General features: G+C 37.5%; 1 protein-coding gene across 2 annotated transcripts; it reads left to right on the forward strand.

Moving 5' to 3' along the window:
* Positions 1–643: 643 nt before the first annotated feature.
* On the forward strand, positions 644–18312 carry mov10b.2 (Mov10 RNA helicase b, tandem duplicate 2). Of its 2 annotated transcripts, XM_084390409.1 has the most exons (22): positions 644–1091; positions 1179–1284; positions 4518–4714; positions 4895–5133; positions 5282–5531; positions 5760–5885; positions 7078–7237; positions 7325–7479; positions 9633–9809; positions 9912–10059; positions 10214–10381; positions 10921–11021; positions 11117–11214; positions 11341–11439; positions 11676–11778; positions 13963–14080; positions 14174–14365; positions 14466–14537; positions 14635–14760; positions 15568–15656; positions 15753–15868; positions 16524–18312. In XM_084390409.1, exons 1-22 carry the CDS (start codon positions 940–942, stop codon positions 16583–16585), a joined length of 3054 nt encoding a protein of 1017 aa, XP_084246535.1. In that variant the 5' UTR covers positions 644–939; the 3' UTR covers positions 16586–18312. The 2 variants fall into 2 exon arrangements, 1 of the variants encoding a protein (XP_084246535.1); XR_014625530.1 differs by lacking the exon at positions 16524–18312 and having other exon boundaries at positions 653–1091; positions 14466–14553; positions 15753–15802.
* The last annotated feature ends 1453 nt before the right edge of the window (positions 18313–19765 follow it).

Genomic DNA, 19765 nt, shown 5'->3' on the forward strand with positions numbered 1-19765 from the left:
TACATATATGTACATTTATGTTTTACTCTTAAGAGCTTATATGGATATTTTATATATGAGACATATATGTCAAAATATACATACTACATAAACATATTTGTATATAAATATAGGTCAATATGGAATTGTTCAAATTTCTAATAGGTTTCATATAAAGCTGTGCATATATGTGCAATTATGTTTTATATGAGCATATATGGATACTTAAATATGAGACATGTCAAACTAAACATACATAAACACATATTTGAATGGGATAAAATTATATATTAATGGAATTGTTCAAATTTCGAATAGGTTTGCTATATAGCCGTGCATATATGTACATAGGCATAAATGTCATATATGTTTACATTTTTTACATGTACATATAGGCTATTACATTTAAGCCTAACCTGGTCTTCCTTCCTTGGCCAAGCCAGTTTTTGGTCTCCACACCTGAGCTGACAGGTGTCTCTAAAACCAGCCAGTCTTGTTTAAGTGTTTTTGTTTTTTCAGCAGGGCAGTCATGTGACATTGTCGCCAGGCAATAATCCTCACAGAGTCTAGAGTCTTTCTTTACTTTATATGCAGACTTGATTGTGAATATGCCAAACCCGAGAGTTGACCTTTCGTCTATCTGTAGTGCTGCTCTCTGGTCGACAGGTGGCGCGCGTCCCTCTGAACCGTATACCGTATAGTTTCAAGTTTATTTAAATAATTCTGCAACTTTTGTTTTGGGAGTATTATCGTCTTCTACACTTCACATCATATTTCCCTTACACGTGGGATGGATGCGTATCATCATTAATGCAGGTTTAACCAAAAACTTAAGTTTCGTTTTGTCTGAAAATAACTCTTCCTCAGAAAATCCTGGTTCATATGAGAGAGTGCGGTTGTAAACCGTTCATTTTGTTTCTGTGATAGTAAGTGACCTGAGAGCTTTAGGTATTAAACAGGATGAACAGAAGAAACAGGAGTAATTATCTCTCTATAGCCGCTGTGCGCGCAATTGGATTGGATTTCATAGAGATGTTAGAGGAAACAAACAGGAGATCCATTACTGACAGAAACACACTCAGAGACATCTACAACGAAGAGTTTCGAGACAGGTAAAACAATGAAAAATGCACATCAGTGGACGGTTTTATTAATTGGCAGTTAAATTGGCATCATCAGTTGCACATTTGTCTTAACAGGGACGGTCGTGTCAAAGATCCAAACTTCTCTAGAGTCATCTATGCATTGAGAAACGGCAACAAAGCGCGTCTTTCCAGAACAGGTCACGTTTTCTTTAACAGCAATGTAAGAAACCTTATTATTTGGCCAGATGATTTATGCCCGTTTGAAGTAGCTTAGACTATAGGCTATATTTTCAGTATGCAGTTGACTAGTCTTGTAAAGGTCCTGTTAAACCCTCTGTATGTTGTGGGGACAAAATGTAGCTACTAGCAACAAGGATGGAAATTTGACCGTTGGCAATACAACATTTCGGGGGGGAAAATTGGTCCCCTTAAGAAAACAGCTTATAAATCCCACAATTTAAAAGTTTTCCCAAAATGCAGAAAGTTTTCTGTGAGGGGTGTGTTCAGGCGTAGGGTTAGGAGATTTAATATACAGTTACATTTAAAAAATCATTATGTTAATGGAAATTCCCCATAAAACAAACTGTAACGCAGGGTGAACTCAAGAAGGGAAAGGGAGAGCTGGATCCAAATGCAAATTTTATTTGAATAAAAGTTTATTAAAAAATTAAACAAACAAAACCATAACACTGACCAGGGAACTGAGAACAAAATGAGACACACCCAAACATACATCCACGTTGGACAAGACCTGACCAGGAAACACAGGGGTTTAAATACACAGGGGCAAACAAGCTTAACAAGTTAACAAGACACACCTGAAGACTAATCAACATAAAAAAACTACAAAGAATTACAAACCATGGCACAAGACAGGAAATAACAAAAGGTCCACACAAGAAAAGGGGAACACAAGACAGGAATCTTGACACAAACACAGAGTTCAGACATGGACTTTAAAGAGTATACTAAGTGTAGGCCTACTAGCATGAACTAAATAATGTGCTACAAGTATAGCCTATGACTAGTAAACTATCAGTATACCTATAAGTTCACTTGTAGTCAGGGGCGCCACCATCAATTTTGGGCCCTATCTATGAAAGAATATGAGGTTGGGCCCCCTACCGCACCCATTCCGTTAATAAAATTGATCTCTGGGGCCCCCAAAAGTGCCTGGGCCCTTAGAATCGTCCTAACTTTTACCCCCTTAGCGGCGCCCCTGCTTGTAGTATAGGCTATAGTTGCAGTACAAACAACAAACTTTTAAGTTTTAAACTAGTGTGCTCAAAGTGTCACTTAAAGTATACTTAAAAGTATACTTTTATACTCTAAAAAGTGGGCCCAAGTATACTTCTAGTACATTGATATTAGTATAAAAATTATAAAGTATAAAGTATACTTAATTAAAATTAACTTGAAGTAGGCTATAAGCATACTTATTTTTTTGTAACCACCAGCATGGGAAGTGGGAGTGCCTGGACCAGGTACACCAGCTCAGTTTAGCTTGAGAACAGCATTAATGTGCTGGTACACCAGCTAGACTAACATAAACCAGCCTGGACCAACATGGACTTCGTTAATTTTTCAGCAGGGGAGATCATGTGTCAACAAGCCATGTAAATACTCTAATCAGCAGGACATTTTTAAGGCTGAATTCTGGGTAATCTGAAACTATAAAATAATCTGTGATTGGGCCAAATTCTGAGCTTGAAACCCTCCCCTCAGACAGGACACCAAATATGCATTCTTTTCTATATCCGATGTAAGGGTGAACTAATGAAAAGTCCAATTACACAGATATAGCTTCCTCTAGCAGAGGTTTTAAATGCTGGTTTCAAACACCCAGTTCAAAACCCTTACAATAATGTTTGTTTTTCAGAATTAGAATTAAAATTACAATCATATTTTTGGTAGTAGCTTTTTGGCTAAACAAGTGACCAAAATATAACCTCACTAGCAAATTAGAAGGTAGATTTTGACCGAAAAAGTTTAAATTTGTTCTCAGGACAAGAGTATTTTTCATAAACCTCTGGGTAAGCTGTCACATGTTTAAATTTTTTATAAATGTATTTATTCATTAAACCTTGACCAAAAAATGGTTGGATATTGATTGATACCATTTTTCGTTTAGTGTTTCATAATTATTTTAACTTTTATTTTACTTTTTATTTCATTCCTCTGTTGCTTTTTGGTAGAAATTCCCCTACTCATCTGACTTAAATTAACCCTGGTGTCCCAAGCATACTTCAGTACCTATTCGAGTACCTGTACCTGTACAGTACCTGTACCTTTTTTAACACTATCACTCAGGAATAAGGTCTTTAATGCTCCTCTAAACGCTATCACTTGAAAATAGAAGATCTATAGTGTCTATCCTGCGCAGCAATAATTAGAAAGACTCCTGAGAATGCCTTGTATTAATCACAGAGAATTCCTCCAGCAAAAAAATTACAGCAGGTTTTATAAAATAGGAGAATGGCAAAGTTGACATGATTTATTACATCATTTTTATAATATGATTGGTTCTTCATTTGTATAATTCACTACACAGTAAAAAACGTTGGGTTATTTGTTTAACCCAACCGTTGGGTTACACATATTGGGTCAATATGTTGGGTTATTTTAACCCAATGCATTGGGTTAAAATAACCCACAGTTGGGAAGGTGCTATACCAACCCATAGTTGGGTTATTTTTAACCCAACATTTTTAAGTGAGTAGGTAAAAGCAAATCTGGATTTCTTGATTACTTCACCTTATTACTCAAAAGTCCTGAGTTTATATATTTAGACTGCTGTCTAATTTTGTTTCCCTTTTTCTATGTTCAGGCATGATTCAGACACACTTTGGCCCAAGTGTTGGGGACATTTAGTTTTCAGAAGCATATAAATGTAAATCTTGCAAGGAAAATAAATGATAGTTATGATTAATTAAAAAATTCCAGTAACACTTTACAATAAGGTTCATTAGTTAACATTAGTTGACGTATTAACTAACATGAACTAACAATGAGCAATACATTTGTTACAGTATTTATTAATCTTTGTTAATGTTAGTTAATAAAATACAGCTGTTCATTGTCTGTTCATGTTAGTTCAGTGCTTTAACTAAAGTTAACAAATACAACCTTTGATTCTAATCATGTATTAGTAAATGTTGAAATTAATATTAACTAAGATGAATAAATGCTGTCATTCTACACTAAGGTAGTTAACTAATGAACCTTAAAAACTGTAAAAACACACCTTGGCTTAGAATACAAGGAAATGCTACTAGAATACAAGGAAGGCGAGTTGAAGAACATACATTTTTCTTTGCTCAGTTTAAAATGTATTATTTATGTAAAATAAGAGTTCTGCATTTGACTGGCTTTTATTGTTTAATGTGGTTTGAGATTAAGCAAAAAATGTGATGCAGCTTAGATGTAGTGCACTCATGAAAAAGGTCCATTCAGGTCCGGGTGAGGCTGCATGATCAATGGTTCAGACGCTGTCGAAGACAGCAAAACCAAGCTACTCCCGCTCCGAGTAATGCTAGATCACCGCCGCCATCTAGCGGCCAGGAGGCCTCCGGTCCAGGGCCAGAGGGTGGAGTCAGAGGAAGGAGAAGATTGGCGAAAGACATCCTACAGCGGTTGAACAGTACAGACAGGTGAGCTGGTACACTTCATACATTTTATCCTTTACCCAGACTGGATGTAACACATAGGCAAATAATAATTAGAATTTCTTTTATTATTATCTCATAATGTGAAAATTGCAATTGGATCTTGTAAGTGCTTTTTTATATAATAACTTCACAAATCCGTAGTGCTGCTCTTCTATTTACCAGGTCCCATTTTATAGCTGATAAGAATGGGGTGCGGGTGTCCTCAGAGCTGCAAATAGAGGATGGCAAGATCCAGTTGTGTGTGGAGCGGGCAGAAGTTTATGAGCTGAAGCTGTTTGTGGAGAACACGGGTGAAGAGGCCGTGTATTTCACTTACTACACTGCTCTTCGCTGGCTGCAGTGTTTCACTCTGGAAGACAGCAGGAAAGTCACACGCAACAATCCACTCCGTCTGGAACCACGTGAGTGTGGCCGACACTTGACGTACTGATCCAATCGCACCATGTTGTTTAGAGGTTACATTTGGATATATATATATATATATATATTCTGGTTTGACTCCTTAAATGTTATCTATCAAAAGTGAAGTTTATTTATTTTTTTAAATAGGTGAGAAGTATGAGGTGACTGTGAGATTCAAATGCAGTCATATTGGAGTTTATTCAGCTACTCTGGCATTTGAGTTTAAGCAGAACACCCAGTCCACCACCCGTCCCTTCCACATTGTGCGCTTCATTGAGGCAGAGTACAGGACTAAGCTTACAGCACTACTGGGTCCTACTGAACCATACAAACCCCTGAGACTCAACATCTCTGAACCCGAAAACTGTAGAGTGGACGAGGGTGTTCCACCTGAAGGGTAAGAGAAACATCACACACGGTATTATATGATGAATGTTTAATTGTACATAAAATATCAAATATTATGAAAGTTATTCTTTAAAAAAATAATAATGACAATTAAATAAATACTAAATAAAAATAATAATACATTGAAATATTTAGTCCTGCTCCTTAAAAGCATTAATAAAGCTAATCATAATCTAATTTATATGTGTGTATCTCCATGTGTTTTTCAATCCTGTAGTTATGTTCAGAACCTTCTTGAAAATGTTCTGCCACTGGGGAAATACACTCCTCCTCCTGACATCCCAGTGCTGGCAAAACTCATGAAAGATGACCGGATCCTCAGAGGAGAGTTGCAGGAACTTCAGTAAGTGTCATTCAAGTGAAATATTATTACCATTTAAAAGAACTGTTTTCTATTTTTCTGTTGAATGTAATTCATTCCTGTGATGGTAGGAACATCCAGAATGGTCAGAATGGATCCATCCATCCATCCAGAATGGATGATCCTTCAGAAACCATTCTAATATGCTGATAGACTTCAGTTAGTATCCTTCAAATGTCCAATTATGCCATGTAGAACTGGTTTGAGATCAGTTTTAGGGATGTTATCAGGGGTGCAGCTTCCCATTTGTTGGTGAATATGGATTTACATAAAGTATATGCATTTGATGAGACCTGGGAATTGAACCTGTGACCTTGGCATTGTGTCATGTTTGCCCACAAATCCTTGAGCAAACTTGTGGAATATATATATCCCACTTGTTACGATCCGATTTAGGTCTAGGGGCAAGAACGGAAGGTAACAAAAGTTGCGGGGAGAGAGAGTGAGAGAACTCCCGTCTCCAGGTCCCAGGACTAGCACAAATTACAACGACACCAGTTTATGAAGTAAAAAGATTTCACAAGTTTTATTTGTGCATAATAAATGGGAAATAACAGGTAGAACCTCAGGAGGGGAAAAGGTCAAAATAACAAACAAAAAGAATTCTTACTAAAGGTTTTCAGAAATAAATTACCTAACTTCAAACAAAAATTAAACCAAAAGACAAACACTTCCCTTACTTCCTCTCTATACAACCCAGGAGAAAACTAATTCACAAAAAAGAAAATAACATCCACCTCCCTACAAATTATCCCAATAAACAGCCAATCAGTATAGAAAACTCCAGTTAGATGTTACCCACAAACACAAGGTTACCACCAAGTCACATAGAAGTTAGCACACAGCATACCTTCTTTTAACATTCACTTATCCACTATACTGATACCACACACACAATAAAACCAACAAGTGCTGGGACCGGAAGATGACAGTCTCTCAGAGAAAAGCCTCAGTCTCTCTCTTGGGTTGGAACTCTCTGGGTTCTTATATACTGCTCCACTCACACCTTAACGAGCTGGAACACAAATCAGGTGGCACTCCCAAACCTGTGAAGTGGATAGACATACACGCACTCATTTGTGTTTCATATGTTCCATATGTTCCATTTTTTGTGTCCCTTGGTGTGATGTAGTATATAGTTATAATATTCCTTAATGTGTTTGGTGATGTCTAGGTCATTACTGCAGAGTCCGCTGAGCTTCCATAATTATGCCGAACGCTTTGATTTACTGCTGCACCTGGAGGAATGTCAGATGCATGTGGACATCAAGAGATACAACAGAAAGCAAGTCACCTTAATCAGGGACACTGACAAAAGACTACTGGTCTTAAACGTGAGAGGAAATGTCTTTTTTAAAGCATTTCCTGTGTTGGAGATTGTAAAGTTTTTGAGGTCTGTTTCTGTATTTCATGTGTTAAAGCTCCCTGGTGTATCAGAGAACAGGCCATCAGTCCTGAGGGGAGATCACCTGCTTATTACCAAGAGTGAGGAGGTCAATTTCTCAACTGTGACCAAATACAAGGGCTACGTCCACAAAGTGGAACTGGATCAAGTCAAACTGGGCTTCTCAAGAAGGTATGATCTATGAGTGAGATTTCATACAATACATGTTGTATGTGGCATAACACCACCCTGCATAGTATTTGCTGAATGAAATTCAATACTTGGTTGTTGTTGTTTTTTTGTTTGTTTTTTGGGGTGCTGATTCCAAAAATGAGGCCTGTTTTGCTCTAGCACACACACACTCTCACAAAATATAATGTGCATTTCGAAGCATTTTTGCTTTCGACAACCATTTTTAACGTTGTAATGGAAATTTTACATTTAGATGTGTTCTTTTACTTTTAAATGTGTGTATTAACGTTGAACATTCATTTTTTTACTCATAAGCATTTAAAGAAATATAATCATATAAGCTAAAAGCACATTATTAAAGATATGTAACCAAGTTTTAGAAATGCATAAGTTAAGACAAGCTTACAGGAACGAAATGTTCTGGGTGATAGACGACTTAGTAGCAAAGAGACTTTGTGTACTCAAAGTGACCTATTGTTGTACTTCAAGTGTGAAAAATGTGTGCGCAGCTTGGATCGAACTAAAGATAGGCAAAATGTGTGAATTTGAGCAGCAGCTAAGAAACAGGAACCTTTAGCAGACATGGTATTCTTCTGTCTAGATAGAATTTATGTTAGACGAGAGATCTTGAACAAAGATGTTTCCTTTTAAGGTAAACAAGACCTGATGTAGCCTACCCAGGATGTGTTAGGGGTATATACAGCGGGGGAAATAAGTATTGAACACGTCATCATTTTTCTCAGTAAATATATTTCCAAAGGTGCTATTGACATGAAATTTTCACCAGATGTTGGTAACAACCCAAGTAAGCCATACATACAAAGAAACAAACAAAAATAAGTTCAGAAATTAAGTTATGTGTAATAATGTGAAATGACACAGGGAAAAAGTATTGAACACATGAAGAAAGGGAGGCGCAAAAAGGCATGGAAAGCCAAGACAACTGCTGAAAACTTACAGTAATTAAAAAGCAATCCAGCCCCCTGTCAGTGGAAATTAATAACAGCTGGTTCAGTCCCAAATGATGGCCTACAAAAAGGTCTCATTGCCAAGGTGGTCACACAAGACACATCTCATGATGGGTAAAAGCGAAGAGCTGTCTCAAGACCTTTGCAACCTAATTGTTGCAAAACATAATGATGGCATTGATTATAGGCGCCATTCTAAGCTTCTGAATGGTCCAGTGAGCACTTTTGGGGCCATAATACGGAAGTGGAAAGACAATCATTTCACCATAAATTTGCCTCGACCAGTGCTCCTCGCAAGATTTCTGATAGAGGAGTGAAAAGAATAATCAGAAGAGTTGTCCAAGAGCCAACACCAAGTTGTATGGTGTTTTTAGGGTAATGTGCACTGCCATTTCTCCTCCAAATATGGTGTGTATTATGGCATCCAAACAGTTCAATTTTGCTCTCATGTGACCACACTATATTCTCCCAGTATTTCACTGGCTTTTCCAAATGTTGTGCAGCAAACTTTAAATGAGCTTCAACATGCTTTTTTTTCAGTAATGGAGTCTTGCGTGGTGAGCGTGCATACAGGCCATGGCGGTGGAGTGCATTACTTGTTGCATTACTGCATGTTTTCTTTGAGACAACAGTACTTGCTATCTGCAGGTCTTTTTGAAGCTCTCCACAAGTGATCCTTGGCTCTTGGACAACTCTTCTGACTATTCTTTTGATTAATGCAAACATGGCCCAGAGGTTATCTGTTACATCTGTGGGTGTTTTACTTATTTATTTATAAACTTGTGTTTTTGTAAAGTTCTTGAGCATTAAATGGAGTATTCGGGCATGTATATTTTCATTCTTATGCAGATTGTATGTGAAATGATACATTTTGAAAACTTCCTTTTGTCGAAACTTGACATTTCACTGCTTTTGTAATGCATTAAAGCTGAGACATATATAATATAATATAATATATATATATATATATATATATATATATAAATTTATTTTTATTTTTTTAACTGTACATGATGGAAAGTTTTTATTGATATTTTTAAACTCAGCATCATCAAATTAGGTAATCTTAGGTCTTTTTTGCAAATTACCAGATTTTTTTTTCAAGAAGAAGGGCAGTGTAATCAGTCAAATTCATCAAGAGATGTCTATTCATTGAACATGTGTTTGTTGTGTGTGTGTGTTAAGGTTCACTGACCACGTATTCATAGATAAGATGAAGTTCCGAGTGGAGTTCACGGTAAATCGTCTCCCATTAAGACTGCAACACAGAGCTGTACACATGGCGGTCCAGCACAACCTCAGAGATGTGCTGTTCCCTGTGGGTTCAAGGACTGTGACCCCTGTGTCTCCACCTGCACTGAGGTCAGTATGACCCAGAAGTGCTATTAATATGCTATTATTATTATGCTGTTAAACCTTCAGAGGGAAACATTGAGTGTTTCAGCACAATGTGTGTGTCTATAGACTCTTTGATCAACAGCTTGAGAGGAACCCTGAACAGTACAGCGCTGTATGTAACATCGTGGCCGGTACGTCCAAGCCGGCACCGTACCTGGTGTTTGGACCTCCTGGCACTGGTAAAACCGTCACGATAGTAGAGGCCATCAAACAGGTAAAACTGGTTATCATACACACCAAAGTAAACACATCCCCACCGGGTCTACATGAAAATGTTATTTGGTATTATACTTGCCTTCATGAAAGATGTTGGTGTAATAGCTAATGCATTCAGTCACTCTTTCTGTTTGTTTCTCAACATCTCTCAGGTGGAGAAGAATATACCTGATGCCTATATCCTAGCTTGCGCTCCTTCTAACAGTGCGGCTGATCAACTGTGTGAAAAGTTGATCATTAGTCAACATGTTGATGCACGTAAAATATACCGACTCTACGCTAGTTCACGCGATCCAAAAGACATCCCTAAAATTCTAAAGGTTAGTGAATACAGAAAAAATTATATATATATATATAAAAAAACAAAAAATATATATTTTTAATAAAGACAAGATATTTTTTAGTCACACTTTATTTAATGCAGTGAAATTCATGTATTATTAAAGGAGAAGTTCACTTTTAAAATGAAACTCTGCCATCATATACTCACCCTCATGTTGTTTCAAACCTGTATGAATTTCTTTCTTCTGCTGAACAGAAAAGATATTTAGAAGATTATCAGTAACCAGACAGTTTTTGGGTCCCACTGACTTCCATAGTAGGAAAAAAATATACTATGGAAGTCAATGGGACCCAAAAACTGTCTGGTTACTGATAATCTTCTAAATATCTTCTTTTCTGTTCAGCAGAAGAAAGAAATTCATACAGGTTTGAAACAACATGAGGGTGAGTATATGATGACAGAATTTTCATTTTAAAAGTGAACTTCTCCTTTAAGTGACCAAATGCTATATGGAGTTACTATGCGAGTTTGCTTATAGTTTTTATTTTGATTGTCCGTGTGTGTGTTTGTATTTAGAACAACTGCAATGTGGAGGAGGGACAGATGATTATTTTCCCATGTAAAGAGAATCTAATGTCCTACAAGATCCTGGTCAGCACTATAGTCACCGCTGGCAGGTGAAGGGCATCATCTTATACAAATGCAATAAACTAAAATTTCTCTCACAGATATGATTTACAGCAGTCAGTAAACACTGTGTCTGTGTTGGTAGGCTGGTCAGTGGGGGTTTTCCTGTGGATCATTTTTCTCACATCTTTGTGGATGAGGCAGGACATGCTGTGGAGTCAGAGACCATCATCAGTGTGGCAGGTGGGCAACCACTCTCGCTCAGATGCGTGTTTGCTCTTTATGCTTCCAATATGTACTGTAGTAAAAGTCTTATAGTAGTGAGATCCGTTTTTGAAATCATTACATTGTCTCATTGGTTGTGTTTAGGACTGCTGAATGCAGAGACCGGGCAGCTTGTTTTGGCTGGAGATCCCAAGCAACTGGGACCAATCCTGAGATCTCCTCTTGCCATTAATCATGGGTTTGGTGAGATGCACATATATACAGACGCATCTCTCACTCGACCTATAAGCTAATTAATTTCATGTTAAAATTATGTTCCCAATGAATTCCCCCAAAAATAGTATTGTTATTGTTTACCATCTAACCTTTAACAATTGCTAAATCATGACTGTTGTAAATAAAAAAATATGGAGGGATAAGCAAAATGGTGTATTTTATCGTTATGTATTGTAATCTGGAGTTGTGTGTCTTTCCTTTAGATGTCTCTTTGCTGGAGAGGCTGATGACACAGAATGATCTTTATAAGAAAGATGACACTGAGTTTGACAAACGTTACGTCACCAAACTTCTTCTGAACTACAGGTAGGACTCACCGGTGTGCTTAGTTCTTAAAGGGATAGTTCACCCAAAAATGAAAATTCTGTCATCATTTACTCACCCTCAAGTTGTTCCAAACCTGTATGAGTTTCTTTGTTCTGCTGAACACAAAGGAATATATTTGGAAGAATGTTTGTAACCAAACAGATCTCGGTCCCCATTGACTACCATAGTATATTTTTTTCCTACTATGGAAGTCAATGGGGACCGAGATCTGTTTGATTACAAACATTCTTCCAAATATCTTCCTTTGTGTTCAGCAGAACAAAGAAACTCATACAGGTTTGGAACAACTTGAGGGTGAGTAAATGATGACAGAATTTTCATTTTTGGGTGAACTATCCCTTTAAAGTCACCATGAAATCAAAATTGACTATTCTTATTTTTATGGAACATGGCAGTATTTATTAAAAATATATTTACCCACGTACATCATTGGGGGTTCAAGCATGAAATGCTGAAACCCTATTGTAATTGTAAGGATTTTTATCATTTTTCTTCCGTCGTAAAACGCATCGTGCAGGCCAAACCGTAAGGCCTAGAGACTTGAAACCTGGCCAGATGGTAGGCCTCAATTTGGGGACAATCTATCAGAGTATGACCCCGATTGGCCCATAGGTGGCGCTACAGCAATCAAAAGTACAAAATCGCTCATAGCTCTTAGACCGTTTGTCCTAGACTCAAGTGTCTGTGATCCCTGGCTCGAGGCGGACAAAATGGGTATCGATTCCGATTTAGGCAGGAACATTTTTCTGCTATGTCGCATTTTCTCCAAAACCTACTTTTGCGAACTAGTCCCTGGTTTTTCGCCCAATCGGAACCAGACCAGTCTAGGACAATTCTCTGGGTGGCTGTAACAGGGTCATTTAGAAAAGGGGCGTGACAAAATACACTCAAAAGCCTATAAATCCTAAACGAAAACTCACAACTTCACAAAAATTTATGAGCATATGTGACATATGCAACACAAGCTAAACAAGTAAGCAAAATTTTATGGAGATCGGACGATAGGTGGCGCTATAACTGGCAAAAAGCTTTGAAAACAACATATTTCCTATGGTAAATTGCCTGTATTGGCTGTAAATGGACTTTTCCATCTATTATTTCAGTGGTTAAAAGCTTGCTAAATAAAACGTAATGTCTGGAATGCTTATGTGCTTAAAGGCCTTAAATGCTTGAACCCCGATAAATGCTGCTTGCAGCTCTTGTAATATTTAATCAAAATAACTTCCTCTTGTAACGACATCTCTTCACTAATGATGTGGTGAATGATGAAATGGTGCAAGAGCGGGACCACCTGTCAATCATATGCAATTGCGTGAAAGAGTCAAAATTGTTAGATAAAAAGTTGCAATTACCTATCTTTTTTAATCCATGTTAGAAACAAGCTTTTTTATTTATTTAGACACATTTTCAATTATTTAAACTACCTACTAGGTGTCAAGACCAAGATAAATAAATACAAAAAAGAATAATAATACATAAATCAGGTTTTAGAATAGTATGGTATATAATTAAATAAATAGTAAAGATTTTTAATATTGTCTATTTGTTAGTGTTGTGGCAAATAACATTATATCACTAAATAAGACACAAACATTTCCAATTGTATTTGATGAGGTTTATTTTCTTGCAGCAGTCAAACAGTCACACCGAGTGTAACATTGAGGAGAGGGCATCCTTCCTTTTTTATAGTCTCAACTCTCAGAATGTTATCTCTCTAGGCCAATGATGGTATTTTCAACCATATGTGGAACATTATTAGACTTGTTCATCATATTTTATCATTGAGTGGAGGCACATACCAACACTCTTTAACATTCGCACTCAATACAATTCAGTATTAGAATAAGGTTTGTGTGTGCTCTCTTACTGTCATATGATGGTCACACACACCTTAAAGATAACATTTCTTCCACATAAATTTTCAGCCATACCATTAATTTTAATATTGTGCATTTCTAGGACCAATTTTAAAATGACATAGATGCCATAGTGTGCACTCATAGTCTCACTCTCTCTCTCTCTAGACCAGTTTGAACTGCAGTTATCTCTTTAAATAGCTTTAGGTTTATAAATGGTTTTTATATTTATGACCACTGATATTGATGACAAGACGACTCAAAGTCCAGTGACATACCTGTAATATCTCTCTCTCTCTCTCTTCAGGTCTCATCCATCCATTCTGGAGGTTCCTAATGAGTTGTTCTATGATGGGGAGTTGAAGGCATGTGCAAATGAGATCAGCTCTAACCAGTACTGCACTTGGGAGTACCTGCCCAAAAGAGTATGAGACATATTAAACAGCACTTTAGTCACTATAGTTAAATAAGTTTCCTGGAGATTACCCATGTGTGAATTGTTTTTTTTTACCCCCCAGGGATTTCCTGTGATTTTCCATGGAGTTCCTGGGAAGGATGAAAGAGAGTCGAACAGCCCCTCATTCTTTAACACCTTTGAAATCGATATCATCATAGATTACCTGAAGAAGCTGCTCCTGACACAGGCCAAGAGGGGAATCTCCAGAATCTCCCCAAGAGAAATCGGCATTATCGCCCCCTACAGGAAACAGGTGGAGCCTGCTCTTGGACAGCCCTATTCTGTCACCAAAAAACAGCAGTTAAAAGTATCATGACAATTCTCTTTACTTTCTCTGGGGTTTGATTTCATAGGTGGAGAAGATCAGACGGGCCATCAGATCAGAAGAGGACCTCCAAAAGTGCATGTGCATTAACGACCTTAAAGTTAATAGACACTCTGGTATGGCTTTTTATCTTAAATTAGGACAGGTGAACACAAAATGATATCCGTCTCCCTTTGTGTGCTCGGTGTGTTGTGTAGGTTGGTTCCGTGGAGGAGTTTCAAGGCCAAGAGAGGAAAGTCATCATGGTGTCAGCTGTTCGCAGCAGCAAGGAACACATCACTTTAGATGAAACATTCAGCATTGGGTTTCTCAAGAATGAGAAGGTACAGACCCCAATCTTACAGACCCCAAACTTTAAAAGGGTGGTGTAATATCACAACATGATGTGAACTTGAACTAAGTTGTGTGCTACAGTAGCCGCGTTTCCATTACCCTTCAAATTGCGCAAATTGAAATTGCGAATTGAAAATACGCCCAATGGAAACATGTCAATTTCGCAAAAACTCCCATTTATCGCAAAAATGTTTTTACGCTCGCATGAGGTGGTTTTTCAGGCAATTCGAAAAAGAAATATTTCGCAAAACTGCAATGGAAACAGTTTTTGCGCATTTACAGGTCACCTGACGTAGACGCGGTGTGTTTGGACAGAATACGAGACAGAGTTCTTTATTAAATTCATAATAGACAGAAGAATTACAGGAATACTGGGTTCTAAACTTCAAAAACCTTGCCACAATCAAGACCTCGAAGCAGAAATGAGGGAGAAACACCCAGAAACACCGCTCTCAAGTAGGCTATAAGGGTCTTTCCTTACCATTAATGATTGGATAACACACATACGTCTCCTTTGATTAATAATAATGGCCAGTGCAGTGGCTGAGATGCATAAACCTACCAACGTCCGTTGCTATGATTTTTGGAACGACTTGTCACGAGAGGAAAAAATGTAGTTTTAGTCGCATAACATTGGTTAATGGAAACGCCGTCATTTCGCAATAGTTTTTTGTCGACATTTAAAAAAAATCGCAAGAGTTTTGCGCAAATCTGTAATGGAAATGCGCCTAATATGCTCTTTCTGTAACAACGTGCTAAAACACACTTTAGTCTTGAATTTTTGTCTTGTTCTTTAGAGATTCAATGTTGCGGTGACAAGAGCGAAATCCCTGTTCATCATGGTGGGAAACCCCTTCATTCTGCGGACAGATGAAATCTGGGGCCGGTATAATACTGTACACTTGCAACTTATACATGGATGAAATGCAAACCCTGATGAGGAACTGACTAAATGATGTGTGTGTCTTTTGTATTTTAATAGGTTTATTGACTTCTGCTCGGAGCAGGGAGGTTACACCGGTCTTCCCTTTACCAATGTAGAGGGCATAGAGGAGGTTGAAAAGCGTCTTCTTGCTCTCAACTTTGACGATGAGAATGGTGAGACAGGCTTTAATTATAAACCTCTGGCAGTCACAACACATTGTTTGACTTAAACCTGTTTTCCATGCCACAACTTTACTGGCTACTGTAGATTTCAGAAATAATCTTTCTTGGGATGGAAAATTAAACCTGATTTAGTGGAATGCCCTTAAAATACTTGGGAAGTCTTCATTTAAAAAAAAAAGAAAATTCATGGAGTAGTCATGCATGTCTACTGCCAAAAACAATTACATTGAGTCAAATTTCAAGGTTTTGCCTTAATGCAAATGCATTGCAAACAGGAGGCTGTCCTCTTTCCTCCATTTTTTCAGAACCGGTTGTCAGCAAACAAAAAAATGTACACCTGATTATAATGCTTCCCTCTCTCATAAAGGAAGATCTTATAGGGCTTTTAAGACTTTAAATAACTTGTCTAACTGAATTCAATCACAGTTAAAAATTATATTTCAAATAAATATATCACTTACCAGTAATATTTTCTATGAACAATTAGCTTCTGCTAAATTTGAAAAGTTCTATGGTGATTTATAGTTTAATAATACAATACAATAGTAATTTAAATATTACTACTAATATATTGGCCTAAATAACAATAGTAAATTGATAATAATGGTTAAAAAAAAACTGACTATTGTGTTCTTTCACCCCCTAGTGGAAACTGAGGAGAGTGCGGTCCAACAATATCTGAATCCTGAATGGAGACATGATTACTAACAAAGAGCCAGTCTTCACTAGCCACATCTGTTCGACACCTTCTTTTGAAGCTAGCATGGAAATCATGGATCTTCCCATTCTTTAAGGTTTTTATTGTACAAAAATACTTAAATCTACACTAAAAAAAAAAAAAAAACATTTATAAACCACTGTTTTTTGACGATAAAAGTGCCTTTTTTATTTCTACATTAACAACATCAACCATTTTAAGTCAGACTGTACGATACATGTTGTAGCCAAAACATTGTACAGTATTAACTTGGCATAAATTTCTGTGAATTTAAATGTGTAAATTTCAGGCTTGCACATAACAGAATTTTAATCATATATATATATATATATATATATATATTATCAGATGACAGAAAATATTTTTATCTACCTTGAACATATGAGTACATGGACTGATACATAAACCATTTCTTTCTGATTTCTACATTAAATTGTTTTTCTTAAAGGAGCCGTATGTAAGATTGTGGCCAAAACTGGTACTGCAATCACTTTCAAATTACTGTAGAGCGGTGTATCCCCTCCCCCTCCCCCTCCCCCCTGACTCCAGGTTGCCAGATAGGCTGCAGGATCCAGCACGAACGTTTGTAGCTGCAGCTGTGGTAACTAGAGCTGAGATGGCAACCCGGATGCCGAAACAGTACTGACTTCGTGATTGGTAGATAGGTGGAGGGTGGCGCTTCAGGCCAAAACACAACATGACAACATCAACATCAGTTGAGGGCTGCAACTTCACTTTTTAAATGACAATATCCTGGCCGGACTACTGTTGTCAGTGATATAAGTATTTGAAATGAACATGATTTCTTAATGTCTAGTGACATATCAGGGCCATTTTATGATTAATTGAAATACATTTCTTACATACAGCTCCTTTAATTTGTTCATAATTGTAAGATAATCAATTGAAAAAAAAAATTGTTTCACTCTGCATAAAATGTGACTTTTAAAATTGTTCATTTTTTTATTCTTGTTTCAAATTGTTATCTGAACATTGTCAGTCCCTTTATTAATAAATCCTTTGTTCTTTGGATTTCAGCTGTGCTTTGATTATTAAACCACAGACAATCAGACATATTAATATATTTTCAAATGATGTCCATTAAAGGTGCAGTAAGCGATTTCTCAGAAACGCTGTTAATATTTGAAATCACCAAAACAAACACGACCCTACCCATCTGGATAGCTCCGCCCCAAAATTCAAAAACACGCTATCAAAGTCCCTTTCAAGGCGGCCATATTTGCAATGCCTCCGGGCAGCTATTTCGGGCATCGGCTGTTTGGTGTTCTTTTTTGTGTTCAACAGAACAAAGAAACTCATACAGGTTTGGAACAAGCGTGCCGCACAAGCCCTGAAAAGTGAAGCCAAAACATCTCTCGATCGCCCCCCGGTGACTGGTCCTAGTATAGGTCATAAACCCCGCCTCCCCGTGTTATTCAACGGGACTTGAGACCAACTAAATAATTTAATTACACTTCAAATATCTTTTTTCCGAAGGTGGTTTCTGTCATTTACTGTAGGTTTTAATCACGCTGATGTAAATTCAAGGGTTTGTTTTTAAAATAAGTTTGTTTTTAGTTAGTTGTTTACTGGTATAAAAACGGCGGTGTGACGGTCAGGTTCTCTGAGCGAAGTAGTCACTGAAGCACCAACAGACTTTTTTTCGGGATCTTCGGAGGACTGAGGAGATTGGAGCTTTAAATTTAATATCTAAATTTCTATAATTAATTATTTCGCGGCCTTGATTCCGCGGCATTACTTTCTGCTTACTACTGCGCAGGTCTGGTCCCGAAATCGCTACTGCGCAGACTCAAGCCCCAAGATGTCAGCGCCATATTGGGACACTGGCGGCTTCACTTCTCACCAATGGAAGAGAGCGAAGGGGCATCGTCCATATTTTTTCACAGTCTATGGTTTGGAACAACATGAGGGTTAAAAAATTATGGCAGAATTTTTTTTTTTGGGTGAACTATCCCTTTAAGGCCAATTCACACCGCACCGACAGACGGCAGCAGACATTTTAGTGTGGATCAGATGTGTTTTCACTTTCAGTCTGCTTTTTTTCGCCATGCAGAATCAGATTTAGAATGTCTGAGAACTGGTGACTGTCGGCGTTGGTCTGTCTGTCAGTGCAGTGTGAATTGGTCTTTACAGTGAGTAGGCATAGGTCTCTCCCTTGAGGCTATACCCATCTAAGATTACTGCGAGTCCCAGTGTTGTTTGAGCCATTATCATCCTCATTATGTTAGACACCAAACACCTACAGGCAATCTTTTTTATATAGCAATTTATAGTCTAGGTCTGTCATAGAGACAGGTCTGCAACATCAGCACACCTGATCTAGTGCCACCTGTCAGGTAAACGGACATATTTTCTGGCTGCCATTAAAAATAAACTGCTTACCTCACGTTTAAACCAACCATGGCTTTTCTTCTCTTGACCTCTTATTTTAAAGTAACATGCTGGACATCAATTATAAGGGCATTCCGACTGGGTACTTTTTTATTCAAGGACACAAAAATAGATTTTAGTAACTCAGTCACCTCTACCTGCAATTAACCCATATTTGTGCCTATATAAAAAGGTAATGACGCCTTTTTATCTCAATTCTATCGCAATTTAGCGTTTATAGCCTTGGACTTCACGACTTGGGACTTCTTTTTTTTTAAACTTTATTTCTCGCAAATTCAAGTTTATCTCTTTATCGCAATTTCTTTTTATCTCAATTCATCTCTCTTTCTCTCTCTCATTATCCTGAGCAGACCAGCTAATTTAGTTAGCACTTAATAGTCTAGATGGGATGTACCCAAAAAGTGAAAGTGAGGAGCATTTATGGGTACAAGTCGGGAACCGGCCTACCTTACATATTTCAAGGGTGCTGAGTCCAAAAAAACTGGTTCCCAAGCAAAATTTTGAGTTTTTGACCTTCTAATTTGCATATCAAAATGGCCGCCAAATTGCCTATCTTGCTCAGTCGTTGGACCATTTTCCCCAAGTTTTTTTGTAAGTAGGCAATCAAGATGAGGAAATTAAGTTTCTAGATCGATAGTCAAGGGTCAGAGCAAAGATATAATGGAGGCTCACTGCCTTTTTTATGTATATATTTATGCAAAATACCAACTTTTAAGGTGAAATTAAGCATTATTTGTGTCATTTTTTAAGGCCGACAT

Source organism: Rutilus rutilus (assembly GCF_951802725.1).
Source record: "Rutilus rutilus genome assembly, chromosome: 19".
NCBI classification, from domain to species: domain Eukaryota; kingdom Metazoa; phylum Chordata; class Actinopteri; order Cypriniformes; family Leuciscidae; genus Rutilus; species Rutilus rutilus.